Genomic DNA, 19,982 nt, shown 5'->3' on the forward strand with positions numbered 1-19,982 from the left:
CCTGCATTGATCCAGCAACCTCTCCTCCCCCCTCCCACCCACTCCATCCACCCTCAACCCCCCCAAACCTCTCCTACATTGTTCTAGCGCCCTCCACTCAACCATTCCATCCCCCCTCAACCCCCCCTTTAAACTCCCCCAGGTGGGGGGGGGGGGGAAGAAGAGGAGAGGGAGCCACTCATCCCCTCTCACCCCCGGCCCGGCAGACAGCAGCAAGAAAGCTCTCATCGCCCCCCCCCCCCCCCCCCCCCCCGTATTGGCCGTCACTCGGGCGGGTCCCACCCACCTCCGGGCGGCAACCCTCCCCCAACTGCGCACGCGCGGTTCCTGTGGCCATCTTGTGTAAGTATTAGATCAATGGGCCCCAACTGCGCATGCGCGGACCCGTTAGGTTCCCACTGTGACGTCAAACACGGAGGTAGCCAATCAGTACATGCTGGACCCCACGTGGGGAGGAGATGGTAGAGGCAATCAAATTTATTAAAAAGTGGGTTTTTTAAAGTTTAAAACATGATATAACAAAAAATATATAACAATCATTTGAACCCCAGGACAATGGTGATTAAGGTGGGCCTAAAATTGTCGCGCTATAGTGCATCGTTTTGGTTGTATTTCCAGAACAAATATAGCACAAACCCACATACAAGATGAGTTTTAGTAATATAATACTAGACCAAATGGACCCGTTGGGCCCATTCCTCGTTGGGTTCCCATTGTGACATGGAAAATCGCATTTGTTCTTTAAAATAAGCTAAAGACAATTTCAGTTATTAATGAAAACGTAAATATTAGATCAAAATTATTATTTTTTTAGAAAAAAATTAATCTAAATGAAAATCGCGGGTTACGGTGAGGGTCAAGCTTTTTTTTAGAATAAAATTAATCTCAATGAACATTCCCCCCCCACTCGCTCACTCCATCCCCAACCTCCCTCCCCCCATTCACCCACTCCATCCCCGCCACCTCTAGATTTACTTGTACCACCTGGTTTTCTTGAAGTTGTATTGTATTTTTTAAGTCTACATCACTGTTAAAATACTGGATATCAAATATGAATCATCAGCTCCTTTGGTTTTACTGTAGGCAAAGTTAGAAATTGGGTTCAGATTACCTTAAGCACTGCATAGTTTCATATTTGCAGTACTTTATTGGACAGAAATTTGAACCACAGAAAAATGTCTCCATGTGGAAATTTGCAGCCTTTTAACTAGCTTCCAATTTTTTTCCTTACAGCAAAGAGTCCTACAGCTGCCCAGTCACCCAAATCTTCCTTCCTTGCAAGTTTGAATCCCAAAACATGGGGAAGGCTAAGCACACAGTCAAATAGCAACAATGCTGAACCAGCGCGTACTGCCGGAGTAAGTGGCATTGCACGGGTCACCTCAAAGGATACCATGTCCAATAACAGGTACTACTCTTAAGAATTATGAGGAAATATTTTATTTCATAATTCCTCATTGTATAGTTTTATCACTGCTGTTTAAAATAGCCAATCTTTTCATTCAAGTTTATGCTTTATTTGGAGGGTTGCTCAGTAAAATACAATTATGCGCCAGTTTAATTGGTGGTGATTATTGATGAATAATGGTACGAAGCGAGCTAAATTTGTTTAAGTTTAGAGATACAATATGGAAACGGACCCTTCAGCCCAATGTGTCTGCGCCGACCAGCAATCCCTGCATACTAACACTGTCCTACACACACTAGCGACAATTTACAATTATACCAAGCCAATTAACCTACAAGTCTGTACATCTTGAGTGTGGGAGGAAACCGGCGATCCTGGAGAAAACCCACGCAGGTCAAGGGGAGAACATACGAACTCCATACAGATGGCACTTGTACTTGGGATCAAACCCGGATCTCTGGCGCTGTAAGGCAGCAGCTCTATCGCTGTGCCACTGCTGCTCTGTGTTAATAGACACTATGCTTTATTACTTTTGTTACTGGGGCAAATGTTGTTGGACGTAAATCACTTTGGCAGGCTAACAGTAGTATGGGAAATTTCAATATTAGCATTTGTATTTTGAACAACCACTTTCCTTACAGAGAGAAGATAAAAGTGTGGATAAAGGAACAAGCCCATAAATTTGTTGACCGTTACTTCACCTCAGAGAATGTGGATGCAAGCAATCCAGCACTGAATGTTCTTCAGAGACTTTGTTCTGCCACTGAGCAACTAAGTTTGCAGGTCTGAATCAAAAGTTTTTCAAAAATGAATGAGTAAATGATTTGCAATGAGGGTTTGCAGCTTGAAAAGATTTCAAGTGACCAACTCTGTATATTTAAGTATATTTGGTCCAATTCCTGAATATTTCATTCCTTATCAGATGGATGAAGAATCTGATTCCTCATTGTTTATTTTTGTTTATTCACTTGTTTTGTTTAGCGGCAAGAGATGAATGCATTTTTTTCATCCTTTGGGTAAATACCTAACATTGACTTAACTATCTAACTAACTGTAAAGCAAAATGAGGACATTGACACATTGAGTCCATGTTAGCTCTCAGCAGGGCAATCCTATTAGTCCCATTACCCCTCTCCTTAATTCCTGTGGCCTTCTACTTATTCTGTTACATGCCCGTCAATTCCACTACAATTCTTTTACCATCTACCTATTATAAGTGTTAACTTATTGCAGCCAGTTAATGTGACAATTCATCTTTCAGATGAGGGCTCTTTTGTTGAGACAGTAGCACTTTCTGATGTGCCAGCTATTTCAGTTTGTGGAAAAACTGCTTGCTTTCACATAATGGCAAGCAATGATGTCTTTCAACTCTGTTTATCACTGCCAATTTTCAGCAGTAATGGGTGGTACCTTTGCCTCTTGGATCTGATGTTATGTTATGGACTCAAATTTCTTTCAGAGATGAGACCACACAGGCTGATAATGCAGGATCAAAGTTAGAATGGTTACGTTTGCTGATGAGGCAAAGATGGTAGAAAAGTTGTGAAGATGAAATAAGGCTACAAAGGATATTGATATTTTAGGTGATTGGGTAAAGATCGTGATTTTAACATAGTTATCTGAAGTAGCCAGTAAGAATACAGCACCTGAGAAAAGTCATATAATTTCTATTTGTGCAATTTGGCCCCAGAATTACAAATCAGAGCAATGGAAAATTGCTTCACTTCTCAGAAAAGGTTTTTTAACATCCATCCAGGAAAGCAATATATGCTTCATTTCTGCAGCTCTGCCAGATGACACCTTTATAACACAACCAATCCAATAATATTGTCTGTCTTGACCTGGTCACTTCAGTTATCTTTGTCCTGCCTTCTGCAAGCAGAGCACATAATCCCTTCCACCCGTCTTTTCTGACAGATTTCCCTTTGCCCGAGGAGAGACCAAATTCAGCCATTTTGAAACTATTTGAAATGTGTCTGCCATGCTTCAGAAATGACGAGGGCCTTCTTGAAAACAGTGGGGGAAAACAAAATTGATAAAAATTTAAAGGGGATCTTTATGAATAATTAAAAAAATAAAACATCAGGACAAGTGCATGGGTTTCAATGTTAAGATATTTCACCCAATTTTGTATTACATTGGAGATGCAAGGAACTACAGGAGTAACTCGGTGGGCCAGGCAGCATCTCCGGAAAACATGGATAAGTGATGTTTGGGGTCGGGACTGAAGGAGTGTCCGTACCCAATATGTCACCTATCCATGTTCTCTACAGATGCTGCCTGAACTGAGTTACTCCAGTACTTTCCTTTTTGGGTTCATGAGGTTATCTTGTGGTGTTGGTATTCTATGAACTGACTCCTGCATAGGCTGGTGTCATTTTAGATTTTTTTTTTAGATTTAGAGAATCAGCGCAGAAACAGGCCCTTCGGCCCACCGGGTCCGCGCCGCCCAGTGATCCCCGCACACTAACACTATCCTACACCCACTAGGGACAATTTTTACATTTGTACAGCCAATTAACCTACATACCTGTACGTCTTTGGAGTGTGGGAGGAAACCGAAGATCTCGGAGAAAACCCACGCAGGTCACGGGGAGAACGTACAAACTCCATACAGACGGTGCCCATAGTCAGGATCGAACCTGAGTCTCCGGCGCTGCATTTGCTGTAAGGCAGCAACTCTACCGCTGCGCCACCGTGCCGCCCGTAGTTTATGCAGTTTGTAATTTCTATCCAACTTTCCATTTCTCTTGAAATCCATTTCATGCCTAAAATTTTGAACACTTCAATGCTTTAAATTTCCCCTCGGGAGTACCGGAACACACCTCAATTACTTTCTTGAACTTGTATATTAATTAGGCTGTGATATTCCTCCATACTATCTGTCCACTTTTTTGCCTTGAACTTTAATTGTGCAACACTGCACATGGTGCATATCCTACAGATTGTGGCATTTGCCTCTGGTCAGGATGAAGATAATTGAAGATAAAAATGTTAAGATCTGTTTTTAAAAATGAATATTGTATGAGACTTAAGACATCCAAACTTAAAATTTAAGACTAGTTATGTGGAAGATTTAATTTTGAGTGAGGTCTTGTGTGAAAAGTACTTTACGACCCCATTTGAAGTTGCATAAGAATGACTTCAGCGTAAAGTTTCTGAAGCAGATTTGCTTTAATTGGTATTTTGTGTACCACAGACTGTCTTATTTTTTACCCCCCAAAGGTGGATGGAGGAATTGAGTGCCTTTTAGAAATTCGCTCAATAGTCTCGGAGTCCGATGTGTCGTCCTTTGAAATTCAGCACAGTGGTTTCGTAAAGCAATTGCTGTTATATTTGACATCAAAAAGTGATAAAGACCTTGTGAACCGAAATGTCAGATTGAGAAGGTTTCTTCACGTTTTCTACGGTTGTCCTGTGAGTAACTTCTGTTTGCAGCTATATTCATAATTTCCCTTCTGATTATGTCTTGCAAGTTTAATAGCTAATTGCATCTGGTTTAGTTCTGTTATATCCTCAAACTGATGGTTCAATCAAAAACTCTTAAATGTTGCTTTGTGCTATTTATTTTAAGTTTCAATGATTATAATTCTTTGGGGCAACATCATTCACCCAGAAGGGGTCCAATCTGCCTGTGAATATAGTGGAGTCATGGACTCCCTGACCATTTCAATATCTAGCAGAGCACTTGAGTCACCAAGACATATGAGGTTACAGACCAAATGTTGGTAGTAGAGAGGGATTTGTGAGATTAGTATAGATGGCAAGTGCTGGTTAGCATGGACATGATGGGCCAAAGGGGCTATTTCTGTGATATATAATTCTGTGACTCTAAATGTGTGAGATGCGATAAATCAAACTACCTCTAAATAGATGGATGCAAAGGCATTGTGTTAATAATCACATTGTCGACATGCAATATATCAAACCTGTGAAGTTACCAATGCAGAAAATATATCAACCCTTGATCAACTTAAAAAGGATCTATGTGGTTGCTAATTATTCCTTCTATAATAAGTCTATTTATAATGGAAAGCATTCAGTCACAGTCTGGTTATAAGGATAAAAAATTGTTTACATAATTGGATTGATAGCGGTCTTCCCAAGAGGCAGCTGTGAATCAGCTGTTAACCAGTTCTGCCTCAGAAGAATTTTGTAAATATTGGCTATGTCACTAGACTGCTTCATGTTGAATGCTTCATACAGTGAGACATTTAGTCAATGAAGATGTATTAAAACATGTGGGATGTGGGTGGGGGGGGAGAGAGAGATTGCAAATAATCAAGCATTGTGAACTTTGAGGAATGTAATGCATTTTATCCACCTTTTCAGCCTCCAGGAGACGAGCCTCTTGGTCGACTTGAACCTCTTGGAAACGGGCCTTTGCTTGCATTGGTGCACAAGATGAACAATTGTCTGAGTCAGATGGAGCAATTTCCAGTGAAGGTGCATGATTTCCCGAGTGGAAATGGAACAGGAAGCAGGTATGAATTGTGTATTAACACGGTTTTGAATGGAAGTATCAAACATTTAATGGTATGAATTAAAACTGCAATGATTAGTCTGTTCCATTGCTGTCTACACCAACCATCAGACAGTCCAAAAGAAAGCCAGCCATTGAGAAACATTTACCACCCATGAGCAAAATACCCACTGACTGAAGTAACTTGATCAAATAATTTAGATGTTAGAGACTGATCTTTAATTATCCCTTTAGATCAGAGCTTCAGCGTGGAAATAGGCCCTTCGGCCCACCAAGTCCGTGCCTACCAGTGATCCCCGTACACAAGCACTAGACTACACACTATGAACAATTCACAATTTTTAACAAGGCCAATTTACCTACAAACCTCCAGGTCTTTGGAATGTGGGAGGAAACCATTGCACCCAGAAAAAACTTGCGCAGTCACTGGGAGAACGTACAAACTCCGTACAGGCAGCACCTGTAGTCAGGATCGAACCCAGGTCACTAGCGCTGTAAGGCAGCAACTCTACCGCTGCACCACTGTGCTGTCCCCTTGATTTAGCCAAATTCCTTGATTTAGTTAAATCAAAGGGGCAGCACAGTGGCGCAGCGGTAGAGTTGCTGCCTTACAGCGCTAGGGTTGTATGACTGAACGTATGGGTTTTGCTGAGGCATAAGGCAGATATGGGTCTTCTGGTGTCATTTACACACTTGAAAATTATTGAAAAATAAACTACATGCTGCTTGCAAGTACTTGTCGGCCATGCAAGACTAGCAAGAAAGGCATCACCTTCTCATGTAAGCCCGAGTTAAAATTGCATGCTATCTCGAAATAGGAGAGAGCCATTCGTCCCACATCTGCTCTCAGGGCAATAAGTACTACTTTTATTTTTGTGCACTCCTGCAATATATTTTCTCTCATGGGCCGATCGACACTCTTTGATTTATTTTGACATTTAAAGAATAATTTACTGTAGTCAACTAACTACCAGATATGTGAAATGGAACCAGAAGAAACATGTATATATGTAAATTTTACACACTGCTCAATTAGTTATTAATTGTAATCTGTATGTGGTTGTGGCACTGCTACCACTTTAACTACTGGCTGTCTCTCTGGGTTAAATTAGCCTTTAATTGGAAAGTCTCAGCGTGGCAGGGACAATCAGCATCAGAAAACATTGATGATTTATGAAATAAGTTTTTAATTGCCGACTTTCTTGAACTGCTGATTAATTGACTACTTTGTAAAAATGTCCCTTTTCCTTGACATTGCTTTTCACTTACTAAATCTTTTTTTTAATTCATCAGGGGCTCTCAGGCTCTGAAATTCTTCAACACGCATCAGTTGAAATGTCAGCTGCAGAGACATCCGGACAGTACCAATGTCAAGCAATGGAAGGGTGGTCCAGTGAAGATTGATCCATTGGCTTTAGTACAGGCTATTGAGCGTTATCTTGTTGTCAGAGGTGGTGGCTGTTTTATTTCAGTATTAAGCAGTAACATTTTTCTCTCCTTTATGTTGTGTGCAGGGAAATAATGTTTGTTTTATGGTGGGGTAAAACTCCAATTGTGCAATTTTTCTCAAGGCCAAATCTATGTCTAATCTACACCTGCTTGGGTCTTCCACTTAACAGTGGCTTATCTGTTTGGAACAAGTTCATTTTATTTAATTGAAACAATTTTAATTGTTTTCTTGTCTTCTGATGTTTTTTTTCACTTGCTATCTTTATTGGTATTACGTAATGTTATACAAACATTGCTTTGGTGGAGAAGACTGGAGTTGTAAGCTAAATGGATCAAGTCACAGCTGCAGGTAGCACATGTGACCTTGGATCGGAGAGGCTCTGCAACATACTGGGCCTTGCTCATAGCTGGGAGTCACCTTCAAGGGAAGTTTGCATCTTGGCACCTATAGCCAAGACCTGTAGCCAGTGATTGATAATCTTGGGAGTTGCTCCTCAACTAAATATCCCTGTCATTAATTTCAAGAAAGGACAAGATTTTCTTTGCGAAAATTAGTCTTGCCCCTACTTCTCCATTTTGACTTGACTTTGCCAAAAAAGTTAACAATTTAAGAGCTTTTGGTATTTATATAGTGCCCTTTAATTGCAAATAGCAACAACAAAAAGCGAAACAGGAATTCAAAGTATCTGTTCTACTTTAAGCAGGGCTGCCTCACAGATACTGAAAATCATGAATTCACTGTTGAACAATACAGTATATTCTCAGCCACCCCCAGCTGATTCTTGGATTTGCTAACCATTTGAGGGCAGACCAGAAATCTATTGCAGATGGAAAGCGAAGGATACCATTTCATGGTATCATACCCTGCAACGTGAATAGAAAGTGAACTGGATTGGATTTGAAGGAAGGGTGAAGCAGTGATTTGTTACAAGGAATGCAATGTCAGTAGCTTGGATAGTAATTTTTAAAAAAACAAAGCAAATTGTACACCAGTGCACTGAGATCAAACATTGCCATGAAACTTTTGATTATATTTTGCTCATTAGTTAACTATTCAGTTTGCGAAGAGGGGAATATTAGACGAGTGAATCATGATCGTTGTAGATAAAATGGATTAAAGGAAAGTTATGAATATTGGTTTGATTAAAGGAAGGTAAAATACAAATGCACAGGATTCTTCTTAAAATGCTGCAAAAGAGAGAAAATAGCCCGTGCTTTATAATTTTGCAGATGTGTGCTGGAGAGTGACCAAAATATAACCTATTTAAATGGGAGATGAAAACAATGTGATTTTGGACCTATTAGTTTAATATCTTCCCAGGGACATTTAAGTCTCAAAGGAGGTACATAGTTTAAAAATAACCAATATTGATTTCAAACGGGATAATTTTTTGACAGTTTTTTTCATGAACCAACAGACATAGTGGGGCTTATGCCGTCAATGTTATTACATGGAACTTAAAAGCAACCTATGGAATTGCCTTTGAATGTTATGGGATATGAAATTAGGGTCAGGTTAACAAACTCTATTGTAAATCAGTAGCATGTTCAGTTGAAATGGCAGATTTTGTGTGGCATTTAAAAATTGAAGTGAGCAAGTACCTCCAAACCTGAAAACTGTTAAGATGCATATCTTGAAGGTCGTGTCAAATGGTATTGTTGACATAAAATACAATTAATTCTCCAGAAAACTGAAGAAATATTGAAAAGTTTGGTAGGGAAACTGTTGGGAGGAATTTCCGACATGAAGTTGAAAAGAATAGTAGTTATTGGCGTTTGTTTAGAAATTTTAGGCTCTTGTGACATTAATAGCATACCAAAAAAAGTGATTATTATATTGCTATTTATAAAAGCAAGTTGAATCACAAAAGCTATCTAAAGTCGTATGACATGCATTACTGGGATCCACAGTACATGATCGCTTTTGATTAAAATATGAATTTGCTCTGCTGCCTGGTGTTAGGAAATATAAAGACTTGAATTCTTAGTGATTTACATGGCTTTCATTTGTTGAGTTATGGATGTTTAATTTTTTTATAAAAATCCCCTTGCTATTTTGAGGTATGAGGTTCAGTTAATGGATGAAACCTAGAGGACTGAAGGCATAGGGTCAGTAAATGTTTACAACAAAAGATAGTCACAAAGTGCTGGAGGAACTCGGTGCAGGTCAGGCGGCATCTCTGGAGAAAAAAGATGGGTTTTCAGGTTGGGACCGTAGGCAAAATATGAGGTGCTGTTCCTCCAATTTGCATGTGGCCTCACTAACCGAGTGGTCTGAACATTAAACTCTCTAATTTTAGTAACTTCATCTTGCATTCCCCTCCCCACTCCCTCCACCCTAGTTGTTTTACCAGTTCCATAGTTCTCCACATTGTTCCTCTTGAGATTACAACTTCCCGAGCCAACAGTGGAGCTACCAGGCACCACCCTGCCTGAGATCATTTGAGATCTCTTCAGTGTCTCTTGCCTCTCTCCCCCCCCCCCCCCCCCCCCCCCCCATTCAGTCTGAATAAGGGTCTAGATCCGAAACATCACCCATTCTTTTACTCCAGAGATATTGCTGAGACTCCAGCATTTCGCCTCTATCTTTGGTATAAACGAGCATCTGAAGTGCTATATTTCTAAATGTTTTAAGACAGTTTGTTTCTGTTGGGGCTGTGTTGCACAACATGTAATGGTCAGGATTTCTATTTATTGCATTTAGAGTTATCCACCATTGTTCAGATCTGAAACTCTAGAGCTAATATTGACATGATTTTTCTAATCAAGGGTATGGAAGAATACGTGAAGAGGATGAAGATAGTGATGATGATGGCTCAGATGATGAAATTGATGAATCATTGGTAAATGTTCCTGTTAGCTGGGATTTGCAGAAATGTTTATCGTAGTTATCAACATGTTACTGATAAACCTAATTATGTTAGTTAACTTTATCAAATATTTACTCGCTTTGAAAATTGGATTGTTTGATGCTTTCGGAAACATGAAATATTACTGTCTACAACTATGCACATTAGAAATATGTGATCACATTCAAAAATTGCATGTTATCATTTTCTTCCGGTGTAAAAGGGGAGAAATAATCGAGTCGTCTAGAGTTGTTTTTTTGTCGTATGTCCCAGACAGAGCGATGACAATTTTTACTTGCAGCACAACAGAATATGTAAACATAATACTCTGTAAGCAATATAATAAACGAGAGGAAAAAAAATAGAAACACACATGCTTTCACCTTCCTCTGTTCCAGGTAAAAACCAAACCTATTTATTGAGATCATGGCGATACTATATGCCAAGCAGCTTCAGCCCACCATGACCATTGGATACCTTTTGATACTACTCGATGTAATCCTATGCCCTCTGGTTGTAAACACCCATGTCAAGGGTGAAAGTTAACCACTATTTACTCCTTCCTTTCTCTAATAATGTTTACTTGAGTGAGATTTTGCTTTCCTCCCCCAACTTCCTCCATCCAAAAGAAATCAAACCCAGACTGATCTCTTAGCTGAAAGGCTTCATCCCCGGCAACATATTAGTGAATCTCCTCTGCACTTGCCATATATAGAGTATGGCCTAACTAATATTTTATAGGTGGATACAAAATGCTGGAGTAACTCAGCGGGACAGGCGTCAATCTCTGGAGAGAAGGAATGGGTGACGTTTCGGGTCGAGATCTTTCTTCAGACTGATGTCAGGGGAGACTACTAATTATATTTATGTATTTTTTAATTAAATTTGTTTTATTGCCTGGAGGAGTCTTTGAGAATTCCTGTTTACTACCTGGAGAATTCCTGTTACTACCTCACCAATGAATGCGACCTTATACATCTCTTTTGTTGCCTTCAGGGTTCCCTAGATGTGTGCAACAAGACCCACCCCCGATTACTTGAGCCTTGTTGCAATTAAAATCTGGGCTCCATTATCTATCCCAAACACTTGCAGCTCAATATAAAGGATTCTTTAATCCAATTGCATGGTAGATTTTCTCATGGTTAGTAGCAGCTGGATTGGGATTTTGTGCATAGTAATTTCTAAACCATTAGAATCTAACATGTACAATATCCTCATCCTAGTTACAACTATTTTCAGCACTCATCTGAATGCTCAACAAACAAATTTTTCTAAACTTTTATCTAATTACATTTCTAACTCCACCAAATGTTGCGTGCAAGGATTTTTATTGTTAAGACCACATGAAATAGCAACTAATAAGGAACTATATACTAAAATATTGCCCTTTTTTTCCTAGGCTGCCCAGTTCTTGAATTCGGGGAGTGTAAGGCACAGACTGCAGTTTTACATAGGAGATCATTTGTTGCCTTATAACATGACTGTTTACCAGGCTGTCAGGCAGTTCAGTGTGCAAGCTGATGAGGAAAGAGAATCTACTGATGATGAGAGTAATCCATTAGGACGGGCAGGAATATGGACGAAAACCCATACGATATGGTATGTATTAGATGCACACATTGAACGCAATGCAGTTCGTTACAATAATCTGTACTTCCTATGGCCTTTCAGTCTGAAGAAGGTTCGTGACCTGCAACATCACATGTCCATGTATTTCAGGAATACTGCTTGACCCACTCGTGTGCCCTTTTTCATTGCAATTCTGTTCTGTCTAACTTATGTAGAAAACATAGACAAGTAGGAGGAGGTGGGGAGGACAAAGGAAATAGGAGGGTGGAGATAAGAAACTCGATGGTACAAATATTGGTGATGTCTGAGTCTGGTGAATCCTTGTTTGTCGTAGCTGATCTCCTGGAGCGGCGATGATTATTGAAGGAAAAACTTAATTCTGTGAGATGCAGAGTAGTGCGGCAATGGTTTTTTATGATTCTAGAAAAATAGATTTGTTAGGTTGCACAAAGTTCTGCAGATCGTATGTTTGGCAGTTTTTGCGCAGAGAACGCTTTGCCTTAACAGATACTGTGACCAGAGTTTGAGCATTTTCCGTTCCTTCAGTTTCATTACCTATAATATTGTTTTTGGGTTGTGTATTACATGTTCATCCATATTTGAATATCCTGTAGACACAAAACTGCAGATGCAGGTTTGCAGGAAAAGTGCTGGAGTAACTCAGCTGGTCAGACAGCATTTCTGGAGGACATGGATAAATAGAGTCCCGACCCGAAATGTCGCCTATCCATGTCCCCCAGAGATGCTGCCTGATCTGATTTACTTACAGCACTTTCTTTTTTTTGAAATAGCTTGAATTCTATCCAACACTCAGTCAGTAGATGTGCTCTTAAGATTAAAGTTACCTTCATTAAAAATCTAAATTTGGATTTTGTATGAGATGGTTAAATCTTCCTGGGCAAGTCTTTTTAATGTGTATAAATTAAGGTTGCCACTACTGAACAAGTAGAGAAATATCAAGGGTCCTGAATCGAAACGTCACCCATCCTTTTTCTCCAGAGATGCTGCCTGACCTGCTGAGTTACTCCAGCACTTAGTCTATCTTCAGAGAAATATAATAACCTTGTCAATATAATCTGATGCTGCTTCTCATGCATACTGAATTTGGTCATCTAGTGAACTGAAATGAATTATGGAGTCTCGCGCAGGCTCGTGTATTCTGTCAAGTGTAGGACCACTGTTCTCATGACACCTACCTGTGCTGCTTTAATTGCCATAAATGGTGGTCCAAATTCTCTGAAATGGCTGACCGTATTGTTCAATTTGATAAATAGGTACAAACCTGTTAGAGAAGAGGAAGAAGGAAATAAGGATACAGTTGGTGGGAAGCGAGGAAGAGCTCAGTCTGCACCTACAAAAACCTCGCCCAGAAACGCAAGGAAACATGACGAGCTGTGGCATGGTGAGCATTTGGGACATGATTTCAAAATGGCGTGTATCTTAGCATCTAAACATTTGATGTACTTCTCAATTAACCTATACTTTGCTGTGGTGAAGAATTTCTTTAGGTTCTTTGATTTAAATGCACCTTTTGCATTTTGTGTAAATTCAAAAGAAAAGGCTATGTAGATAAAGAAAAAAACCCGGTTCTGCAGAACATGTTAGTCTAACCCTCAGTTTAAAATTGGACCTTCTGCTATCTACTTTGATGTCCACCAGTTTATGCTGCATGGGCAATGGACCCCGTTTACCAACTTCTGATTTTTAAGAACTAAATATTTTGCTGTAGTTATCCAATATTTTCTTATTTCATTCTAGAATAGCACATTTCCTCCCATCAGTTACTTCAATATATTCCATGTCTTCGTCATGAAAATGAAATTTCTTCCTCTTTCAAGGAACAACTGGAGATAGTGAACACTATAGTAGGATGAAAGTGGCTTTCACTGTCTATGCATTTCTTCAAACTTCGGAAAAAACTTTTAGCAAGAAGCCCAAGGATTAATAAGTTGAAAAATATTCTTAATTACATTGAAGCATGTTTACATTTCTGCAATTGTATGCAATGAGCCCAAGGATTAATAAGTTGAATAATATTCTTAATTACATTGAAGCATGTTTACATTTCTGCAATTGTAAGCAATGAGCCACTCAGTGAGAAAACTGTCTTCATTTATGTCCAGATTGAAGTTAAATGTTGTAACTTTTTTCTTGCACCTAGATGGTGTGTGTCCTCCAGTGGGAAATCCTTTGGAAACCTACCTGATTTCAATTCCTCCAGATGGTATAACATTTGAAGACCCATCACTGGATGTAATTTTGCTTCTGAGAGTCCTTCACGCTATCAGTAGATACTGGTATTACTTATATAATGTGAGTACCACATAATATCAATCACCATGGATGCCAGGAGTGATTGGAGTAAAAATCTACTTGCATTTGCGAGTTTGAATGTTCACTAACTCTGAAATTAGCATTCGTTTTCCTTGTTGTATATTGTAGATGAGTTGTCATAAACAGTTACTGAAAACTCAGCAAGTCAATTCGCATCTGTAGAGAGATTCAGAAATGTTCTAATCATTGCTTCATCCGGACTTCCATACTATTTGACCTTGTGTGGAATGTAGTGATACTGCTTTTGTTTTAGTTAAGTAGCATTGTCCAGAGCCATAAAATGTCTTGAGCCAAGCAAATAACAGGGTCCATCCAGACTTCTATGCTGAATCATGTGATCATTCACAAAGGCAGTTTCAAGTTTGTGTAGACCGCTCAAAACAATTATTCACAACTGTATATTATGAATTATGCTGTAAATGCATGACTGTGGGATATGAGAGAAAAATTTGCAGGAGCCCTGGTTGAGATATATGAATCATCAGTAGACAGGGGTGAGGTGCTGGAAGAATGGAGGGTGGTTCATGCTGTGCTTCTATTCAAAGAGAAGCCTGGGAACTATAGACCCAGTGAACCTGACAACTCTGCTTGGCAAATCACTCGAGCATTTTGAAGGATAAGATGTATATGTATTTGACTAGATGGACTGATTAGGGATAGCCGACATGATTTTGTACATGGGAGATTGTGTCTTATGAATCTGAGTTTTTTGAAGTAAGAAAAGTTTGAGGGGAAAGCTGTAGATGTCTTTATGGCAAGGCATTTGATAAGGTGCCTCAGAGATCAGTACTGGGCCCATTGTTGTTTGTGGTTTATATCAATAATTGGCTAATAATGTGCAGGGCATGATTAGTAAGTTTGCAGATGACCCTAAAGAAGGTGGTATCATAGGGGTTAGATAGAGCTCATGGGGCTAGTGGAATCAAGGGATATGGGGAGAAGGCAGGCGCGGATTACTGATTGTGGATGATCAGCCATGATCACAATGAATGGCGGTGCTGGCTCGAAGGGCCAAATGGCCGCCTCCTGCACCTATTTTCTATGTTTCTGTGAGTGAAGATGGTTATCAAAAATTACAATGGTATCTTGACCAACTGAGCATGTGGGCTAATGGATGGTTGAGAATTTAATGCTGATAAGTGAGTTGTTGCATTTTGGGGAGTCAAACCAGGGCAGGACCTTCTCAGTAAATGGAAGGCCTCTGGAGAATCTTGTGGAGCAGAGAGATCTAGGAGTACAGGTACATAGTTCCTCGAAAGTGGTGTCACAAGTAGATGGGTTGGTCAAGAAGGCTTTCGGCACATTGGCCTTCATCAGTCAGAGTATTGAGTATAGAAGTTGGAATGTAATAGTTTTACAAGATGTTGGTGAGGCCAGTTTTGGAGTATTGTGTTCAGTTTTGGCGACCCTGCCAAAGGAAAGATGTTCAACTGGAAAGAGTGCAGAGAAGATGTGCAAGACCGTTGCCAGGACTTGAGGGCCTGAGCAGTAGGGAGAGTTCGGGCAGGCTAGGACTTTATCCTTTGGAGTGCAGGAGGATGAGTGTTGATTTTATGGAGGTGTACAAGATCTTGAGGGGAATAAATAGGTTAGAGGCACAGTCACACCTAGAGTACAGGTAAGGTATCAAGCACCTGCTCTCACCCCCCCCTCCCCCCACTGGAACATGGATCGAGTTCCCTTGTTCCTCACCTTTCACCCTCTCCAGCCTCCATCCAACACATCATTCTCTGGCATTTCCAAATGTGATCGTTCCTCTCGTCACATCTTCCCAACACCATCCCGTTCTGCCTCTCGCAGACCACTCCCTCTGCAACTCCGATGTTCGCACATCCTTCCCAACCAAACCATCCCTTCTTCAGGCACATTGCTCTGCAACCACAGGAGATATACCACCAGTCCCTGTACCTTCTCCCTCTCCTCCATCCAGGGACTGCAATAGTCCTACCAGGTGAGGGACAGGATAATGTGCATCACCTCTAACCGCACCTACTGCATCTGATGTTCCCGATGTGGCCTTCTTTGCTGAACACTTGTGATCTAATAGAGGTGTAGAAAATCATGAGAGGAATAGACAGGGTGAAAGCATAGTCTTTTTCTCCCAGATATGGGAATTGAGAACCAGAGGGCATAGCTTTAAGGTGAAAGGGGAAAGATTTAACCAAAACCTGAGGGGTACATGCAACAAGCTGCCAGAGAAGGTCGTTGAAGCCTGTACTATGACAACAGTTAAAAGACATTCGGAAGGTACATAGATAGGAAAGGTTTTGAGAGGTATGGGCAGCCAGGTGGGACTAATGCAGATGGGCATCTTGGTCCGCAAGGGCAAGTTGAGTTGCAGGGCATGTTACCGTGCTCTAAGATTCTATGAGTCTAATTGGTAAATCACCCTGCTCCTTGCAGCTCAAACTTAAATTGATAATATAAATTAGACATGTAATTAATTACATTTGGATTTCATTTGTCAAAATATCTTCTCAAATACGTTTCTTACAGAATGCAATTTGTAAAGAGATTATTCCAACTAACGAATTGATCAACAGCAAATTGACCGCAAAGGCTAACCGCCAGCTTCAAGATCCTTTGGTTATTATGACAGGAAATATACCAACATGGTTGACAGAGCTGGGAAGGACCTGGTATGATATGAGATTGTTGCTTTTTGTTCAGACTAGCTAAGATTAATAATTATCTATATTGTGCAAGCAGTTTTTCTTTTGTAGTTAAATAATAGAATCTATACCCATACCATATTTTTGTATTGGAATTTTTTTCTAGCATTAAAAATGGTGAATGTGCCAAACAAAAATATTGAGAAAAAATAGGAAATGGCATACCCTGGGCGGCATTTTTTGATTGAAAACAAATAGTATCTGCCTGATATTACCATGAAGCTCTTATTTTTCATCCCTACCTGATTTTAAATGTTGGTGTTCAGGTGACCTTGTTGATTAAACTGGCTAAAGGTGTTTTTTTCCAAAGTTAAATTTCAATTTGATGTGTTGGTTTCCTGAAGTTACACCACACATGGGGAATTCTGTGCGACGTTCATAAATTTTGTGGCAGTGATTTTGGACTTTCAGAATGGTGATTTTCCTGAAAACAACATGAAACAGCTGTGCATTTAACTTTGCAACAGTATTAAACATGAATTGTTGCATTTGCGAAGTGGGGCGGTGGGGGGTAGTGTGGAGGATCACAGAGCCCTTTCATTTCATATATCATGGGGTGACTAATGCAGTCCACGGATAATTGCAGGGCTTCACGATGCGTGTAAGGTACCAATTTCCAATGAAATACACGGCCAGATTGATAAATTGCACTTAAATCAGCTATCAACTTGTTGACATTTTTATTTTAAGAAAACAAATAATCTAGCAAAATAGCATTTAAGTTCATCTGTCCAAAGGCGCAGTTAATGTATTAAATTTAAGCATCTTGTGGTAATAAAGATGAAGTATGGATTTATTGTAATTATTCTGTAAGTGCCTAAATGGGTTACCAATCAATTTTGTTTTTTCCTTCAAGCCCATTCTTTTTCCCATTTGACACTCGGCAAATGTTGTTTTATGTGACTGCATTTGATCGTGATCGAGCCATGCAGAGATTACTGGACACTAATCCAGAAATCAACCAGTCTGATTCCCAGGATAGCAGGGTTGCTCCTCGTTTGGATAGGAAAAAGGTAAGTTTTGTACATCTGTTACTACTTGTAATGCGGATATGTATCATCTAATTTCCTGTTGTGATCAAGTTATAGGCAATGTTGCTGAAGTTTTCAACAGTAGTCTGAGAAAATGTAAATACTACTGTTCAACTGAAAAACTAAACAGGCTAACCCGACAACATTGAAGACTGTTTCACTGATCTCTAGAAGTGCCAAAAGATCAGAAACTTAGTTGGGAGCAAAACAATGTTAAGGCTAACTGGGAACTAATGACTGTTTTTCTGCTGTGTCAGGGGAGAGGAAAATGGTACACTAACTAGGATATATTGACATCAGGGTGAGAATATTAATATGCATTCTACACATTTTCCAAAAATATGTCTGAAAGAAAAATATAACTTCTACATTTCATAACATTTTGCCTTTTAATTAAGGCACGAAGGCAACTACTGTAAGGAGAATTTTAGGCGTTTGGTAAAGTAGTAAGCATAGAATACAGATCTCATTAAACCCTTGAGATATGGCAACACTGATCAACACTATTTCAATAGACAATAGGTGCAGGAGTAGGCCATTCAGCCCTTCGAGCCAGCACCGCCATTCAATGCGATCATGGCTGATCACTCTCAATCAGTACCCCGTTCCTGCCTTCTCCCCATACCCCCTCACTCCGCTATCCTTAAGAGCTCTATCCAGCTCTCTCTTGAAAGCATCCAACAAACTGGCCTCCACTGCCTTCTGAGGCAGAGAATTCCACACCTTCACCACTCTCTGACTGAAAAAGTTCTTCCTCATCTCCGTTCTAAATGGCCTACCCCTTATTCTTAAACTGTGGCCCCTTGTTCTGGACTCCCCCAACATTGGGAACATGTTTCCTGCCTCTAATGTGTCCAATCCCCTAATTATCTTATATGTTTCAATAAGATCCCCCCCTCATCCTTCTAAATTCCAGTGTATACAAGCCTAATTGCTCCAGCCTTTCAACATACGACAGTCCCGCCATTCCGGGAATTAACCTAGTGAACCTACGCTGCCATATTGGCACACATTGTGAAAGAAACATCTTGGTATATTGTTTTGTGGCTCTTTGTTGTGCATTGTTATTGGTGATGCTGCCTTAATTGTAGTCCCACAGTTATGAATTTATCAGAACTTCACACATTACTTGAAAGGCATTTGAGTGGCGCCACGTAATCTCTCTGGGGTTATGGTTGGTTGGTGAGAATAGATGAGTTTACTTCAAATCCAAGCATATATTTTTCAATTCAGTTTGAACTTTTGGGCTAGCTTTTTAAGCAAAAACAATTTAGAATTGGAGCTGGTGAATTGTACTCAATTTAAATGGGACATCTGTAGTGATTCGTGGTCTTAATTGCCATTCATTGAACTCTACATATAAAGACCTGGTTCAGAATAAGGTTGGCCTCAGCTGCAATCTGTCCTGCCATCATGAAGTCCATTTAAACATTGAGCTGCATGGGGGGAGGGGATTATGGAGAGACTCCTTGTGAGTGTGTACTCCAGCAAACTATCCAACCTTGAAAATTAAGAGCAATTTAATGTGGGATAACCTTTTGGAAAATGGGCTTATGCAGGTTATTCTGTTCCAACTGCTTTCTTTTTGTTCGTCGGTTATTCTGTACCAACTGTTTTGTTTTGTTCCCCCACGCAGCGCACAGTGAACCGGGAAGAGCTATTGAAACAAGCAGAATCGGTGATGCAGGATTTGGGGAGCTCCAGGGCAATGCTGGAGATACAATATGAAAATGAAGTAAGCACAATGTTTCCTTTTTCAAATGTAATTTCTCTTTCAAAATCTGCTGTGGTCATAATCTTGAATCATGTCGACAGCTAGAATAAGCTTCAGGTAAAACTAAACATTTAATACTTTCTAGGTTGGCACAGGTCTGGGTCCGACATTGGAATTCTATGCACTTGTATCTCAGGAACTGCAGAGAGCTGATCTCGGTCTGTGGCGGGGAGATGAAGTTACACTGTCGCACCCTAAAGGTACACGTAAATCTCAAGTTTTATTTTCCATATCATGTATGTAATGGTGTTTTAAAAGTGTAACTGTCATATTTTAATGTATAAATTATTAAAACTTCTCATTTATTAATGAACTCAATGAAGAGACCAGTGTGGTACATTGTCCAGATAAAATGACAATGTTCAACGTAACAAGAGCATAACCTCCTACATTTGTATTTGGTTTCCATGTCA

General features: G+C 39.9%; 1 protein-coding gene across 9 annotated transcripts in view; it reads left to right on the forward strand.

The window, feature by feature from the left end:
• trip12 (thyroid hormone receptor interactor 12) overlaps positions 1-19,982 on the forward strand; it is a 104,619-nt gene that overhangs the window by 70,985 nt on the left and 13,652 nt on the right. For all 9 annotated transcript variants that reach the window (XM_078410391.1, XM_078410387.1, XM_078410388.1 and 6 more), the window contains 13 exons: positions 1,234-1,408; positions 2,050-2,191; positions 4,634-4,825; positions 5,741-5,892; positions 7,185-7,342; positions 10,110-10,183; positions 11,589-11,788; positions 13,033-13,160; positions 13,920-14,071; positions 16,589-16,731; positions 17,621-17,777; positions 19,432-19,530; positions 19,655-19,769. In XM_078410391.1, coding sequence (XP_078266517.1) covers positions 1,234-1,408; positions 2,050-2,191; positions 4,634-4,825; positions 5,741-5,892; positions 7,185-7,342; positions 10,110-10,183; positions 11,589-11,788; positions 13,033-13,160; positions 13,920-14,071; positions 16,589-16,731; positions 17,621-17,777; positions 19,432-19,530; positions 19,655-19,769 — 1,887 coding nt within the window. The remainder of the gene's footprint in view (positions 1-1,233; positions 1,409-2,049; positions 2,192-4,633; positions 4,826-5,740; positions 5,893-7,184; positions 7,343-10,109; positions 10,184-11,588; positions 11,789-13,032; positions 13,161-13,919; positions 14,072-16,588; positions 16,732-17,620; positions 17,778-19,431; positions 19,531-19,654; positions 19,770-19,982) is intronic.

This window comes from Rhinoraja longicauda, chromosome 13 (assembly GCF_053455715.1).
Source record: "Rhinoraja longicauda isolate Sanriku21f chromosome 13, sRhiLon1.1, whole genome shotgun sequence".
NCBI classification, from domain to species: Eukaryota; Metazoa; Chordata; class Chondrichthyes; order Rajiformes; family Arhynchobatidae; genus Rhinoraja; species Rhinoraja longicauda.